Source organism: Epinephelus fuscoguttatus, linkage group LG4 (genome assembly GCF_011397635.1).
Source record: "Epinephelus fuscoguttatus linkage group LG4, E.fuscoguttatus.final_Chr_v1".
Lineage (NCBI taxonomy): Eukaryota > Metazoa > Chordata > Actinopteri > Perciformes > Serranidae > Epinephelus > Epinephelus fuscoguttatus.
The window spans coordinates 44,392,064-44,408,509 of record NC_064755.1 but is presented as its reverse complement, the minus strand read 5'-3'; the positions used below and the strand labels follow the sequence as shown (position 1 = coordinate 44,408,509).

The 16,446-nt window shown below is 42.0% G+C and overlaps 1 protein-coding gene across 1 annotated transcript; it reads right to left on the bottom strand.

Moving 5' to 3' along the window:
* Positions 1–243: 243 nt before the first annotated feature.
* On the bottom strand, positions 244–16,297 carry LOC125887026 (peroxisomal succinyl-coenzyme A thioesterase-like). The gene is made up of 11 exons (XM_049573505.1): positions 15,747–16,297; positions 9,583–9,779; positions 9,335–9,434; positions 9,059–9,249; positions 8,685–8,854; positions 4,385–4,504; positions 4,155–4,237; positions 3,889–3,982; positions 2,708–2,788; positions 822–963; positions 244–721 (listed from the first exon to the last, which is right to left on the bottom strand). Exons 2-11 carry the CDS (start codon positions 9,776–9,778, stop codon positions 585–587), a joined length of 1,314 nt encoding a protein of 437 aa, XP_049429462.1. The 5' UTR covers position 9,779; positions 15,747–16,297; the 3' UTR covers positions 244–584.
* Between the last annotated feature and the right edge of the window lie 149 nt (positions 16,298–16,446).

Sequence of the window (16,446 nt, the reverse complement as noted above, 5' to 3'; positions counted from 1 at the left end):
CGTCAGAACGGCTCGTCCGTCATAATCGAAGTGCCCTGAAGCCGCGGCATGCAAAATTGACTTGAAAAGACGTCATTTACTCCACTTTTATAGCATCATTTCTCACCATGGTCAGGAGTGCTGTGTTTACATGGCAACTCGCGTCAGCTGTTATTCCGGCTAGCTGTTATCCTCCGATACCCCGGACAAGTTTTGTGGATTAAAAAACTACACTGGACTTCTTGTCGGCATGAAGGTCAGTAAGTACTGTCTGTATTTTCATTCTAGTGGCCATTTCCTTTAAGTACAATTCTGAGGTAATCTACTTAAGAATTTCTATTTTTCGCTACTTAAAAATTCGACACATATTAGAGGGAAATAATGTACTTTTTTAAATCATTTTTTTATTTGACAGGACAGATTAAGTGTTAAAGTCGGAGAGTGATTTCATCTTTTACTCTGATGATTCAATCAGGAAAATGTCTGTAGTCAACTGTGAGTCATGTAACATTATCTATGAGGTAAAAACAATGGGACTGTTAATTCCTGAACCAGGGGGCCACAAAGTAGCTTAGCAACTCTATAACCATCAGTTGTTGCTGTGGTTACAGCCGCGATAGCATAGCTGCACCAGGGTTTGTGCAGCCGAACAGATTCTTCCTCAGAAAGACCAGCGTCTTCCTCCAGGCGTCTTCCTGAGCACGAGAATGTGCCACCGTCTCTCCGCCCCACAGAACCAACACTGCGAAGACAACAGGAAACAGACACTGACGTCAAAACTCTACGATCCGTTGTGTTGGATGATTCAGAGATAGAGCTTCCCAGTCTGAAGGTGAACCTACACTTCTGACCAGTGCTGAATGATCGGATGGGGCTGGCTCGGATGAACGGCGTGAACGGAGGTTCGATTAGGTGACCGGCTTTTGGGTAGGACAGGACAGTCAGCAGGTGGCTATTCCCCGCCCGCTCCATCATCTCCCTCATCTAAAAAACACAAAATAAAACACCTCATCTTGTATTTCTCACATATTTGTATGTTTTTAATGCTGTATTGTGTTGTGTGTGTTGTATGTAGCTTTGCTGTACTTGAAAGAAGCCAAAAACAAATTTCCACTGAGGTGGACAATAAAGTCTGTCTGATCTCATCTATGATGACCTGACCCTGCTGGACAAGAACATGTGGTTCCTGTATGTTTGTTCTTCCAATGTGATATCAAGACGTGATGTGTCTGGGACCAGTGAGCTTTCCCTCTATTTTAATGTCGTCTTCTTTCACAATAATCCATCGACAAATTATATTGTGCTCTCAAATGCACACTGTCATCTTTTCTGTCTACCTGTAATATTTCAGAACTATTATTCCAGATGTTTGTTTTTATCTCCTTTAGAATATCTCTCAAGGATATCGCTGAGAACGTCACATTGACATGCCGGTGCAAACTTGACGACAGTAACCAAGGTGGGTGGGGCTTAATTGACCCTGAGTGAAGGATCAATATCTTGTTTGCAATCACATGACTATCATGATACAAAAAATCCAGATGGGGGGGCAGAAAGTCATAAATCTGTATACTGCATGAAATGAACAAAGAGGAAAGCTCAATTCAATTGACCTATGGCTAAGCCACGCCCCCCTCCACTCACTTGGACAAGATATCAACATTCAGTGAGCGGCGCTATGGCAGGTGTCACAGTACACGGCATTTCACAGGAAGCAACTGATGATTTTTGGAGACAGAACGATCAGATGTCATTGAGAAGTAATTTGCTGCAGTATTTACACTGAATCATTCAGCATAACGTTTGCCAACCTTTGTTATCTCTGCCATTACAGATAAGTTAATGAAGCTAAGCTCCAGAAGTTAACGTTAGCTTAACTAGAGCCCTTTGGACAACAGCTAACAATGATGTACGATCACCAAAGTACAAAACTAGAACAAAATAGGCTAATGAACTCCCAGCAAACAAGGTGACATGATGAACAACGCAGCTAGGAGCTAACGTTAGGCTAACTTTAGCTAACGTTAGCTAGAGATGTTGAAGATAACTTTATATTTCTTTCCAGCAAAGTGACAATATGTTGCCTCAAACACAATGTTGACTTACCTTAGAACAGATGTAGACATCATTGTTAATCTTATTCACGTTGAGTTGATGTTGTGGTCTAACGTTACCACACAACTTTATCCAAAGGAGACACTTTTCTCGCTTGAGATGTGGTTTAAAGTGTAAAAATACACCTGGTCGCCCAGCCTCTCAGGATACCTTGTGTCAGAGTTGCATGTACCCCATGTACACCGTTTGACCATTTTTAAACTTCAAATCTCAGAATGGCTGAGATTGGTGTTGGAATGGCTATACGCACTGTGATTGGCCCATTGCGTTTGAGGGCGGGGCTTAGCCATATGTCAATTCAATTAGATTTTATTTAAGTTAAAGCCACTACACAGAAGCTTTGGACGAACCTGCAGGCAGCAGGTATTGTCAGATATTTGAAACTCATGTTGGATGTGATCCATACAAACCGTATTTATTCATATGATTCATTTTTGTTAGTGTTTTATCTCTTTATTTGTATTTTGTAATTTTATATATTATATAATTATACCATTATGTACCATATACGCCATGTTTCCTCTCAGCGAACAGCAGAGTTTAATCCTGTGACTTTAAACATCAGAACTGAGCTTGTTATTCAGACAGGATATCGTCATGTCAATAAACTCACGTCCATTGCAGCTTCGTAGGCCGGTGTGTCCTGATCGTCCTCACCTACAACCAGCAGCAGAGGACACTGGAGTCGTCCCACCTGCTCAGAGACAACAGCAGCAGCATTTCAGCTTTTTTCAGTGGCTGCAGCTTTGAGTATTCATGCATCATCTAAATTCTGTGAAGAGGCTACAAGAAACCATAGTTCATCTGTTTTGCTGTGTACTGAAAATACTGCCTTACGTCATAGGCGTCCATGAACCGGTCAAGTTGCACTTACAGTTTATATCCATGTCTGTGAGAACATGGATGCTTCACACACATCAATTCAGGATCTGACCAAATGTCTCCCCTTCTGATCCTGAGTTATGACGCTGAATAACGGCCAGTGTTTTTGCAGAACATTATGATGTCACAGTAAAGATGACCTTTGACCTTTTGGATATAAAATTTCATCACTTCATCATTATATCATATTAGTGTGTGAAATTTTTGTCATAATTAGCATGGTTTTATGAGGTCACAGTGACCTTTGACCACCAAATTCTAATCACTTCATCGTTGAGTCCAAGTGGAGGTTTGTGCCAAATTTAGAAAACTCCCTCAAGGTGTTCTTGAGATATTGCATTCAGGAGAATGAGACAGATGCAAGGTCAAAGTGACCTTGACCTTTGACCACAACAATGTAATCAGTTCATTGAGTCCAAGTGGCCATTTGTGCCTAATTTGAGGAGGCTCACTCAAGACCTTTTTGAGATATTGGGTACACAAGAATGAGAGGGTGTAAGGTCACAATGACCGTGACCTTAAAAATTAAACCAGTTCATCATTAAGTCCAAGTGACCATTTGCGCCAAATTTGAAAAAATTACCCTAAGGTGTACTTGAGATATTTCATTTACAAGAATGAGACAGACATGAACACACTGACCTTTGACCATCAAAATCTCATCAGTTTATCACTGAGTCAAAGTAGATATTTGTGCCTAATTTGAAGAAATGAGTTCTTAAGATATCACATTCACAATCATGGAATAGACAGACAGACAGATGGACAACCCGAAAACATAAAAAGAAGGAAATTATGTGGTTCAGTGGTGGCTGCAGTGTTCGCGGTTTAGTTCTTGCTGGGAAATATTTTACTGTCACATCAAGGCAAAAATACCATTGTTATTGACAACAAGTGTCTGGTGATACTCACGTCCACTTTGAGTGAGGGGTTGGTGGTGATGGGCAGTGTCATATCCCGCAAGATCACGTTGTTATCTTTGTCAAAGCGAATCTTTGCAGAGTTTCTGATATGACAAAAAAAAAAGAATGAAAACGTCTTCATACAGTAGGAAGTTTAAAGTTTGTCCTGAGGGTGGTGTAAGAAGAGGACAGGTTAAGAAATCTGAAGGGTCAAAAATCAGAGGCTCATCCTGAGGAGTTGAACAAATATCTTAAACTGATGGCAGATCAACCTACTTGTCAAAGTAACTCAAATTTTGTCGTAGAGATCCATCAACCCGTTGCACATGACTCCCACTGATACATACTGCACACCTGAGCTGAGAGACCACAAACACATGCACTGCTCTGTAAATAGATATATGATTTACACATGATCAGCTGAGAACGAAATCAGAATTCATTTTATTGGACGAGAAAGATCCAATGATACCAAAAGTAATAATTTTCAGCTACAGCTGTCTTACCTTAATAACTTTGGAGTAAACAGCCATTTTGAGGGTGATACTGGTGCCAAGGGAAAGGCCCAACATGGCGATCCTGCTGCTGAGGATCTGAGGATGCTGCTCCAGGACTCTATAGGCCCTCTGCAGTCGTCGGCATTGTTCAAATCAAATCAACTTTATTTATATGGCACTTTTCATACAACAGTAACACAAAGTGCCTCACAGAGGTTAAAAACAACAAAGATCCAAACAGAAAACAAAAAGAAAAGAGAAAACCCAACCCTCCCACCCAACAAAAAGCTATTTAGCTCATAAAATTGAGTTAGTAGCTAGGTAGGAATGATCTAAAACAGAGACATACAATGCATCAAAACTAAAACCTATAGGCTACCTAAAATAACAAAAGATAAAGGTTAAATGAGATAAGAACGTAAAAAGAGGAAGGGTAAGAATATAAAAAATAAATAAAAAATAGATAATAGATGGATAAATCGGTTGTAAGAGAAATTTAAAATAGACAAATAAAGAGATCAGTTAAAAGCCTGATTAAAAAGATGAGTCTTGAGCCTCTTTTTAAAAACATGAACAGTCTCTGCAGCTCTGAGGTTCTCCGGCAGGCTGTTCCACAATCGGGGGCCATAATAATTAAACGCCGCCTCCCGTGTGTTTTAGTCCTAACTTGTGGTATGGTTAAAAGGCCGGTGCCGGAGGACCTCAGGTTCCGCGAGGGTTGATATGGTAAAACCAGGTCAGATAAATAAGAAGGCCCAAGACCGTTAAGACATTTACAAACTAATAAAAGAACCATAAAATCGATCCTGAAGCGCACGGGGAGCCAATGCAGCAATTTTTTGTTGAGAGAATTGTGATTGTAGTTGGATTTTTGGGGTATTTTCATACTTTACATTAACATACATGTCATCAGACCTGCCCTCACTATTGTCGAGAATAACGCTCTGTGTTTCTTTCTGCATTTCTTGCCGTCTACATCCCTCTATCTGATATTCAGTGTCACAAAGCTTCTGATCAGCTTTAGTAACTCAAACCTGAAATCTTTTTCACTTGGCTACACATTTGATCTTTGACTCTTAGCTTTCCTCTCAGTTTCAGGCGACTGATGTGAAATCATGTTTTAGGAAATTGTCAGTCAGGTTATCTTTGTCTTATTTAAATCTTCCTCTATGTTTTCCTGTTAAAGGCTTTTGTTTGTGGAGTTTTTCCTTATCTTAGTCGAGAGCCTAAGGAAGGGTTGGGTAGGTGTAACATTTTTCACAACGGACCAGTACACCAAATTTTACACACGTAACTCAGTAGATGCTCCCTAGTAGCACATAATGACACAGTGTCCCAACAACAAACAAGCTTCTGTACTATTATTACATTGCATCATATTACATCGGGGCTCTATATCCACACTGAAGGCATTAAATATGCATGTAAACAAATGTAAATGTAAACAAACCACGCTGGGCCGTCCTGTCAGCTGTGCTCCAGATCAGACTGGACATATAACCTCTTTACGGATGGGTAAGTAGCCTACCTGTTATCTTCTTATGTTTGCAAAGTTAGTTTTTAAACAGAAAACATGCTTTTTATATTGTGACATTTAGTGGAACTGACATACAGTACAGCCAACAGCAAGTAGCCTGGCTTGTTACTACCAATGGTCATTTACCAGGAACTTTCAGCTCCATGGCGAATTCCCTCAAGCCAGCTGCTACCTAGGTTTGTTTTAGTGAAATAAGGAGGTACCATGTAGATAATTCTTTATTTCATTTTAAGAATCAACAGGTAAATAAAAACACGCTGTCCGACAAACGTTCAGCTCTAAGCGGTGCACTGAGTCGCCTGCAGCCAATCAGGACGGCTCTTTTATCAGCTTCAAATCCAAAATGTTGCCATATTGGTGCAGTATTTGTTTTCTTGAGAGACTGACTCTGCCATGTCTCCTCTTATCACCCCAAAAATCACATGAATTGTTCTCGTAAACAATCACACAAAGTGCAGCTCTGCTCCTCCCATCTAAGCTGAAACATGATCTCCTTCATGGTGCTGTGCTCAACTCTCAGCCTGTCAGACACGGCTGACTCTGTTAGTGCGTTTATAAACAAGCATAATATTATGTTCATCACGTCGTCATATTGCTGGTTACTAATGCAATGTAATTTGGATTTAGCGCTGTGACACCGTCAGCACATGTTGCTGACGTAGACTACTTTTTAAATTATCAGAAAGTGTCGTAGTGACGAATGTTGGTTCAGCTACATCACACCGGTTTGAGCTCGTAGACTGAAACAGACCAGCAAAACCGGAAAGTAACTCAACTCTAAAGGATAAAAGATTGTCCAGATTATAAATCTCTCTGAGGCAAATTTACAGAACTGATTAATAGTGAATAAAATGAACTTTACTTGACACAGCTGGACAACAGTGGCTTTTTGTGTTTAGAGACAAAGTAAAAAACCTCTCCTGCCTGCAGCCAAGCAAACCTGCTGCTGCTGCTGCTGCCAAACCTAGTTAACAGTAATAAATAAAACACACTGCTGAGGTTAATGGTTGATTTAAAGATTCCATTGCTCAGTGCTTGATGGTCAGGTCCTGCCCTACATTATTACAGTAACCTGATATTAGTAAAGTAGAACAGTAATAATAAGAATAGTGTTAAGAAAAATGATTTTACATCAAGTTACATCAACAAAAAGTCTTTAAAAACTTGAATTAGTCTGTGGTTTGTTTAAGATGAATGAACTTCTGAGTAAGTTCTTTATGGTTTTACTGACAAACACACAGATTACAGACACACGTGCTGGTGACTGCAGGAGAGACCTTTAATCCACATAACTCAGCATAAACCTGACACAATGCAACTCTGTGTCACACCCAAAATAAATGATTACCAGGAAGCAGGTTGCACTTTGTGATCAGTGCATGTCCTCTGTATTGTTTTTTCAAAGAACTGTGGGACTGAAAGTTCAATTTATATTTAATTATTTAAGATTACACACAGTTGATTTTTTTAAAGGCAGATACTCTATTTTTTTTTAGTAAGACTTTATTTATGATTATATGGGACAAAAAACTATGTGCACAGCCCACTGTCATTCAATATCACAAAGTGAAGTGAAATAGTCATTGTGCGAAGTACAATTAAAGCACACAACAACAACATACCTGTACATCAACAGGTGAAATTTGATGTTGAACTGAAAGTATCAATACCCAGCCCTAATAAATATCCATATAAAACAGCAGAAAAGTGGCCACTAAAGAAGTCCTAATTCATTCATACATTCATCTTCTAACCGCTTCATCCTCTTGAGGGTCGCGGGGGGGCTGGAGCCTATCCCAGCTACATCGGGCAAAGAAGTCCTAATGTGTTAAAAAAAAAGACGTTTCCATATTGCCGAGAAGCTCCTCAAAATGTTCCTATGACCATATAAAATTTGCACTGTACATTATTGTTATTTTGGTTGGAGCCGACCGCAGCTGTGGCAGAACTGCAGATTAAGAAGGAAAAATACACCAAAAGGTGTAGTAAAAAAACAATTGGTGCATGTAATTTTAAAAGTTGCATGCACCAGCGCATGTAAACAGAAAAACGTTTTCAAGCCCCTTGAACTGAAATATCCACTCAGACAGTATTTTGCTTGCAATGATGTTCGCAAGCAAGCAAGCTAAGGTTACCAGCCACCTGTGCTAAGTTAGGTTGCCTGGATCTGGCATTGGTTGTTTTGAAACGTTAGCTGATAAAGTTATGTGCAAATAGCAAGCTAGCCAATTTACCAGCCAGATCAGCCCCTGGAGTCTGGATGGATCTGATGACGTTAATCACGACAGTATTTCGCCACATTAGCTGACTACTCATTATTCAGTATTAGCAGGCAATCTAATGTTAACTAACATTAGTCAGCTAAAACCACAAAATCACAATATTTCTAATATGCTGTGTTTTTTCCTTTGTCGTTTGGACTTTTTCAGCGTCGGGGAGCACTGGAATTATGGTATGGGGCAACGGACTGTTGCATTTACTGTTCATATTTTTGAATTAGTTGGCTAGTGCTAGTCTTTGAGGTCCTTGGATCAGAAGATATACATTATGGTTCAGAAACTGTTGTTGAAATTGTTGACAGACGAAAGACTGGACCTCGATGTTTGGGAAAGCTTGTAAAAACTTTAACTTTGCTTTGGCAGCTACAGCTTCTTCATAATGTGATAGTATAGTTTGGCCATAATATCAAGAGTTCTTACAAAATCCTTGACTCATTTTGTTCTGAATGAATGTTAATTAAATTTTTGTCATTTATATGACCATCCACTTTACCTCAAAGTACTCGTTGCCCACCATCTTCCCAGTTTCTATGGGGCTTTTAGGTGTCAGGTAGTCGAGGGCCAGGGAGGCGATGCCGTGGGAGGCCAGCAGCGCTGCTCGGTACTCCACCAATTTCCCTCCACCCCCCCAGAGGTCCAGGAGGCCGGGGAAAGGTCCCGGTCCTTCAGATGTGTCAAAACAACAAAAACAGTTTACAGTTTACACGACAATGATACTGTATATTTCTGATGTTCTCTGGGATCACATCTGACAGAAACATTTGAACTTGGTTAACTTTCATGGTTACTCGCCGTCCATGTCACATGAATGGCACACATGAGCTCCACCCACAGGACACCTCCCTCCAGACTCTCCTCTGGTCCTACCTGGGGGCAGGAAGAGGGTCGCAGTGAGTCCATCCTCTGTAACGGGGATCCTACGGACACCGGGCGCCATGTACCAACGCTCCACCACGACACTGGCCAGTGGCACCTGGTCTGTGAAGCCTTCAGTCAGATGACCCTGGTATACTGAGATTGTGAACTCCATGGGAGTCTGGACGTTCATCTTCCTCAGCCTGAGGGATGATGGGAGAGGGTTGAATCTGAAACTGATAATTGTTGATTGGAATCATCTGAACAGCTCTACCCTTGTTGGCCTACCTGAGCCCAGGTTTGCTGCCTGGAACTGGCCTGAGGCTCCACAGTAGACCCATGGGTTCAACCCCAGAATATGTCCCGCCCAGGCTGAGATCCTCTGAAACTGTAAAATAAAAAGCAGGAAAAAGTCCTTCTCGTTTCTCTCCAAACAATTCCAGTTTTATAACAAACTGTGTTTTCTTCAATTCTCAAACTTTATGATACCTGCAAACATTTCTAACATTATTTTTCTTATATTTTCTAAGTCTTACCGTTCACTTCCCCAGTGGCGTTGGCGATGTAGTGAGCGAATGCATCCCAGGTGTGTCCGTCTTCACACTGGTGTAGGGCACGGACTGTCAGCTGGAAACCAGGAAAGAGGTTCTGGACCAGGACGGTAAACTTTTCATCCACGAGCCCCCTGGATGGCTGGACCGAAAGCTTCACACAACACTGTTTTATGTCCATCCTTAACGGAGCAGGCAGATAAAATAACTAGAGTCAGATATGACATACAATGAAACCAAAACTGTCAGACAACTTTGCAATAGCAGAACAGATGGACTGGACTGTTCTCTCCAATTCTTCCACATTCCTCCCCCATTCATGGGCATCAAGGAGGTGAATCTGTCCTTCTGGGAAGAGATGGATTACCTTTTGGCAGAAAAACAGGCTGTGCCCGTCTTCCCCACTCATGACAGACAGGAGAGATTTACTCTGCAAACATCCTGGTTCCTAAGAAGATGGGAGAGTTCAGGCCCATTTTGGAGCCCTGCATCCTAAACACATGCATTGCCCTTAGAGCCCAGTTCAGACCAACGATTTGCGATGAGACAAAACCGTTTTAGAACGTTGCAGAGAAAAGTTGCAGCGGTGTGAACTGGTCGTCTTGACTAAAGAAGGCTCATGGTGTTGCCTGCAACTCAGCTGGTCAAACTGCTGGCAGCTGGTTTGAGAACGTAAGGCACGTCACCTGTGTCAAAGGCCAATCAGCTTGTAGTGAAGTCTGCTAGTCGAGTCAAAATGGCATTCCATCCTCGCCGAGCCCTCTGTTTCCGTCCTCACGGTGTGCCGGTGTCAGACGGTGGGTCGCTGCTGCTGCTGCTGGCTGTATGTGCTTATGCCCCGCCCACACACACATTCACATTGACTGATGAATTGGCGCTGGTTATTTATATTATTGTGGCGTATTGATTATGAATACAGTCCATCTGACGCTGGTTTTGTTTCATCACTGTAGCCAGTACCTCACTATCACTATCCTCATTCAGATTTTAAGAAGCTACAAATTATATTCAGCTTTCAGAACGGAAGTACAGAGAATTGTTGACTAGAGATGACACACCGTCTCATCGTGGTAATTTGGTGTGAACCAGCCAATTATTAGAACGTTGCAGCACATTGCAAGTAACTAGTTCAATTGCCTCATGAAGTCACGGTAAAACACACTTCATTCAAACCTGACAAAACCAAAATAAAAACGAACCAAACCCATCTTGGTTAGTCTTGTCAGTCGTTTTGTTAATAAGTCCATTGTTCCAACAATCACCAACCCTGACTTGGTAAAAAAATAAAATAAAAATTTTTTAAAAAAGTAATTCTCAGAGTTACATATTAAAATGTGCCGTTTTTGTCTGTGGTCTCTCTCTCTTTTGCTGCTGGATGGCTATTTACAGTCCTGTAAGGTTATCCACACCGCCATCATTTGTCTGTTCCATCAGTAGAGAGTGGAGACTGACCTCTGGTGGTGTGTGTTGTGCACTACATAACAATGAGTTTAACTGAAAGAGGAGTGCCCATACTTTTGATGATGTTGAAAATCATACCCTGATGCCGTAATACGGCAATACCGCCCAAGCCTGTTTCTCTCCTTTACCGAACTACGATTACCTTAATTGCCTTGTTTATTCATTGTATAACAACTTCATTCTTACTCAACAGAAACAAAATAAAGCTTTCCCAAACTGTCTTGTGAAACGTGAAAGTGCACTGGAACGGCAGTCAAACCCGTAACTTCCCACCCGTGAACTCATACCAGATCGATGTACTCCCAGTTACGCTTTCTAACGTCACACAGCCCTCTAAACCAATTACCTTACTCCTCTAAACAACAATGGCAGCCCTATGGATGCGGTGTTGATGCAGGTGATACATGGTGAGAAATAGACATAAAATAACCCTAATGTTAACGCATTATTGGCAGCCGCTCTAACAGCTGGTTTCCAGTGCAAGAATAATCAATACAAAATATGTTTCCAAACACACAGATAACGTAAAATAAAAAGTATAATAGCATCTGTGACTTTGTGCGCTGTTTTTCCTCCTCTGTTTCGCTCAAATGAGCAAGGAGCAGGCACCTTTGGCGATAGAAATATTGGGGAAGCACAAACATACGGTTCGCCATGTTCAACGTTAAATAGGAAGTAACTGGAAGTTTGCCATAACTTTCCTGGAACGCTACAAAGTCATAACTCGTGACTTGAAGTCGTGACTTACGAGTTCAAAAGCCTGCCTGGAACGCACCATAACTGCACTTCCGGCACACCCCAGTTGCTCGCTGCTTCCTGGTGATCACAGCGGGGCTACTGTCAGACCAAATCCCTCCTTTGTTCCCAAGAACTTATTGAGTTCTTTAAGCCAAGAGTTTTACAGTTAGCTTTGCCCAGTTTGTGCGTAGGCATGCTATGTTGAATGCACTGCCACCATCAGACACACTAAGCAGGCGTTCGTGTGCTTCAGGGATGGTGTGGCTGGTAAGGCCCAATCCAAGAAACACCTTACTGGATGGCTTTGTAAGGGCATCTCCCAAGCCTATGGGTAGCCAGGCAGGGCCCCTCCCACTGTGGTCCACACACTCTACATGCAGTGTGACAATGTCTATGGCCTTGTTCTGCAGGCCCGGGTTAGTATCAAGGACATATACGTCAGTGTTGTGATCTATGCCCTGTCTGTTTATTTGATTCGTTCTCTTGGACAAGTTGGGCCCCTTTTATAGGGTCTGTGCTTGCTGAGCACCGCAGGACTTGTAGAATGTGTTGGGTGTGTGTCAGTTGTGTTGCACCTGACTCCCCTCTGCGCATGATACACCTGCATGTTACCATGCTCCTTGATCACCCAGAGAATGTGGTACGCAGGGTACTGTCTTTCGCCCCCTGCAAGCTTAGGCCATAGCACCATCCGGCTCAGTTTCAGACTACCTGAGTTGGCTGGGCCCCTGACTTCTCTGCTGCAGTGGCCTAGATTACAAAGCAGTAGAAGGGCTGCGGCCACTAACCTTTATCCGCTCAGGATCAGTGTGGTTGGGTCACGTGTTTATGCCGTGACAGGGCGTTCCTTCATTGGGCTCCAACCATAGTACCCATAAAGTCCAGCAGGGGGCAGAGCCTGCTTGAAATACAGAAGGAAATTTAACCCTGGTTCTATCAGCACAGGCGGAGCACTCTACCTAGTGGTCCTGTCACTCCTATGTTGCTTGCTGAATTGGGTGTAGGATAGCAGACAGTGGCGTGTGCTGCATGATTATGAGGTCTGCACGTATTCAGGTAAGCAGATCCTGATAGGCTTGGTATGTTTAGGCACATTTCAGTGGCTGTATGTTTGCTCACTATTGGAGGACAGTGTTACCCAGAGAATCCAGGAGGGGGCTCCGCCTGTGCTGACAGAGCTACGTTACATTATGATATACCTCATTTTGGCACTTCATTAAATGTCCTAAAAAGTTTGGAAGTGATTCATCCACCCACTTTTTGTAACTTTATCTATATATCCTTTCAAGGAATCAGTTCCAATTCCCACTGGATCAATCCACCCATCCCCTATCGAGAGTAAAAATTCTATTTGGCAGAGTTGCCCTGTTTTATCATAGTTGTGTCACATAATTGAAATATTATTTCTGATGCCCTGACACATTATTACACAATATTTTAATATTACAGATGGTTAAGGTGGAGCAAATTATTACTAAATTATACGTTGTTCTGTAGTTTACTCTATGATAGGGCTGCATAACACTTATTTTCATTGTTGATTGATCCGTTGATTATTCTCGATTAACTGATGAGTTGTTCGGTCCATAGAGTACTTCAGAGATGACATTTTTCTGTAGGCCAACATGAAAATCAGCATCGCACTGGTTCCCTCGTCAAAAAGAACGTACTGATCGGTGAGATAATCTTCACAAACACAATTTTTAGGATTTTTGAAGCCTAAGTCAAATCAACAGAAGTAAAAGTTAACGATTTTCTGTCTTAGAACACAAGGTGAAAGTCATTTAAGCTTGTGTTAACCACAGACCTTATAGAGTCCACCAGGGATGACGTTTTTCTGTAGGCCAACATGGACCTTAGCTTTGCCCTGGTTCCCTTGTCAAAAAGCCGATGGTTTTTTGTCACTGGATTTAGAATTACTGAAGATTATAAGCTCTGTGGCAAACAATCATTTATGGTACTTACAGGTGTTGTTCAGCAAGATAATCTTTACAAATGAACACCATTCCCGTGATAACTGAAGTCTGGACGCAATCGCCAAAAGTAAAAAAATAACGCTAGGCTCTAAACAAACTACACTACAGTCACATGGCGTAACATCACCACCGTAACAAGACTTTCAATTCGTGTTCGGCGCTGCTTGGCGTGATGACATTCCATAGTCTCATTTAGTCACTTAGCAACCGCCTTTTTTAAGACTCATGGTTAAAACTCATTTCCCAGTTTTAGGATTCATTCCTGGTGGACTCTGGGGTCGTTCCGAATTGCATACTTTTTCTTTTTACCTTTGGTAAGTACTACAGCTGCCCTTGAAAAGTATTGTTTCATGCAGTACACAATCAGGAGGACATGCTAATGTCTTACATCATTATACCCTGAACTTTGACCCTCTTGCTTTTCTATCTGTTATCTTGGAGATAAAAAAACACCATTTACTGAGTTCACCAGGTACAGAGATTAACTCAAAGCTGTTGTTACTTTGCAATGTATGCAGTTTAACTTAAAAGTTATAACTGCACAGATTGTGGATTCTAACATATTATATTTGTGACAGTGAAATTACATCTGCAGTTCACTGTCACTGTTATTTCTATAGTTATGTCCTATTGTTTGTCATATTTATCTTTATTTTGTTCACTTAAACAATATTCCTATTATTATTATTCAATTGGTCATCAGTTACTTGAATGCACTGTCATCCATCACTGGGACTTCTGACAGCTGTCAATCAGCCGTCATCTGTGCGCAGCTCAGTCGATGTGACGTATCGTCTGCTGTGCAGAGGATTGTGGGTCAGAATAGCCAGAAAAGCATGCTGGCTTGCAGACTGCAAAATCAGACTGGATGTAGTAGAACATCCTGGTACTTTTGGCATACTGCATTTGACATACATTGTATTGGGACGTAACAAATCTTTTTCTGGCATACTATATAGTACGACAGTATGGGTGTTGGAATGCACAGTTTATTTCAGGCATCTAACTAAAAGCCCATTCAAAAAAAACACTGACTTTGAGTGGAGGGAACCAAGAGTGCAAAAATGCTAACTCATATCCAAGTTTTAGGACTAATTCCTGGGGCACTAAGAGCACCAGAAGAAGAGAAAGGTGAAGAAAGGAAGAAAGGTGATTTAAGTGACTTTGAACATGGCATGGTTGTTGGAGTGTTTACTGGGATTTTCAGCACAACCATCTCTAGGGTTTACAGAGGATGGTCCCAAAAAGAGCAAATATCCAGTGAGCCAAAATGCCTTGTTGATGCCAGAGGTCAGAGGAGAATGGCCAGACTGGTTCAAGATGATAGAAAGGCAACAGGAAGTCAAATAAGCACTGGTTCCAACCAAGGTGTGCAGAAGAGCATCTCTGAAGCAACAACACCTTGTCCAACCTTGAAGCAGATGGGCTACAGCAGCAGAAGACCACACCAGGTGCCACTCCTGTCAGCTAACAACAGGAAACTGAGGCTACAATTCACACGGGTTTTCTCACCAAAACTGGACAATAGAAGATTGGAAAAACCACATTCAGATGGAAGCATGGATCCATCCTGCCTTGTATCAACGCTTCAGGCTGCTGCTGCTGCTGGTGGTGTAATGGTGTGGGGGAGATTTTCTTAGTACCAACTGAGCATGGTTTAAACACCACAGCCTACCTGAGTATTGTTGCTGAGCGTGTCCATCCCTTTATGACCACAGTGTACCCATCTTCTGATGGCTACTTCCAGCAGGATAACGCACATGTTCAAAGTATTACTTATTACAGGAGTCTCGCAGTCAACGTGTGACAGCTGGCAGCCCTGCAGGTAACGGGGGGCAGGTCACCATAAAGGGGACTGTCCCCAAACGGGGGCGTCTGGCCACCCTAATACTCATAATTTACTTTTTTCCCCCCTTCTGGTATAATTATGGGTTAAATCTGGTGTTCACTGTCCTCTGAGCAGAGTGAACTGACCTCTGAGCAGTTGTCTTCAGGTTTGCCGTCTTGTCAGTTGCTTTATCTCCTGGTGTTAAACTGGCCTCAGGGTATGAAAACAGAACTGTGACTGATTCTGTGTAAGTCAAACTCTTCCGCAGCAGGGTGACCGACAAACTGAGATTCAATTCACCGTCTGAAGTTCAGTCTCTCCGTGACGAGCTCCGGTCTCCTCCCACTGTAACATCACTGTGTCCCGACACAAGATGGCGCCGTCGACTCACTGAGACTCCGTTCTGTTGTTTGTGTGTCCCGTATGTCCTGGTGCGGTTAGTTCCGTGATAAACGTTGAGGTTTCTTTAGCTGCGCGGGGAGGACTTCAGACTACGAGTTTAAAATAAAAAATAAATAAATGAGTTATCCAGGCCGCTGCAGCCGCTCCTCGTCTCTTTCCTTTGAGCTACACTGACACACCGGAACCTCTCAAACAAACTGTTGGCGGTCGAGCTGCATCATGGGTAGTGTAGGCGCCAGGTCCTGACACTTGGTATGAAATTAAAAATCTGCTATCTCTGGCTCTGCTGCACTGATCTGGATTTTTTTCTTTTTAGAATTTTGATGCATCTTTTTTTTAACAGTCCGTCGTGATACTTAATATATTGTAGAAGTGAAAATTGGTTTTCCTTATATAGATACTGATGAAATGACTTCATGTATGATCTAAAAAAAAAAAAGACAA

Bases quoted from the DNA above. Each gene is read 5' to 3' on its own strand.
- LOC125887026 (XM_049573505.1), bottom strand. From the start codon at position 9,778: ATGGACATAAAACAGTGTTGTGTGAAGCTTTCGGTCCAGCCATCCAGG. The intron at 9,250-9,334 runs GTAGGCCAACAA...ATCATCCCTCAG, and splicing joins GGCAGCAAACCTGGGCTCAG to GCTGAGGAAGATGAACGTCC. The intron at 2,789-3,888 runs GTGAGTATCACC...GTCTCTGAGCAG, and splicing joins ACCCCTCACTCAAAGTGGAC to GTGGGACGACTCCAGTGTCC.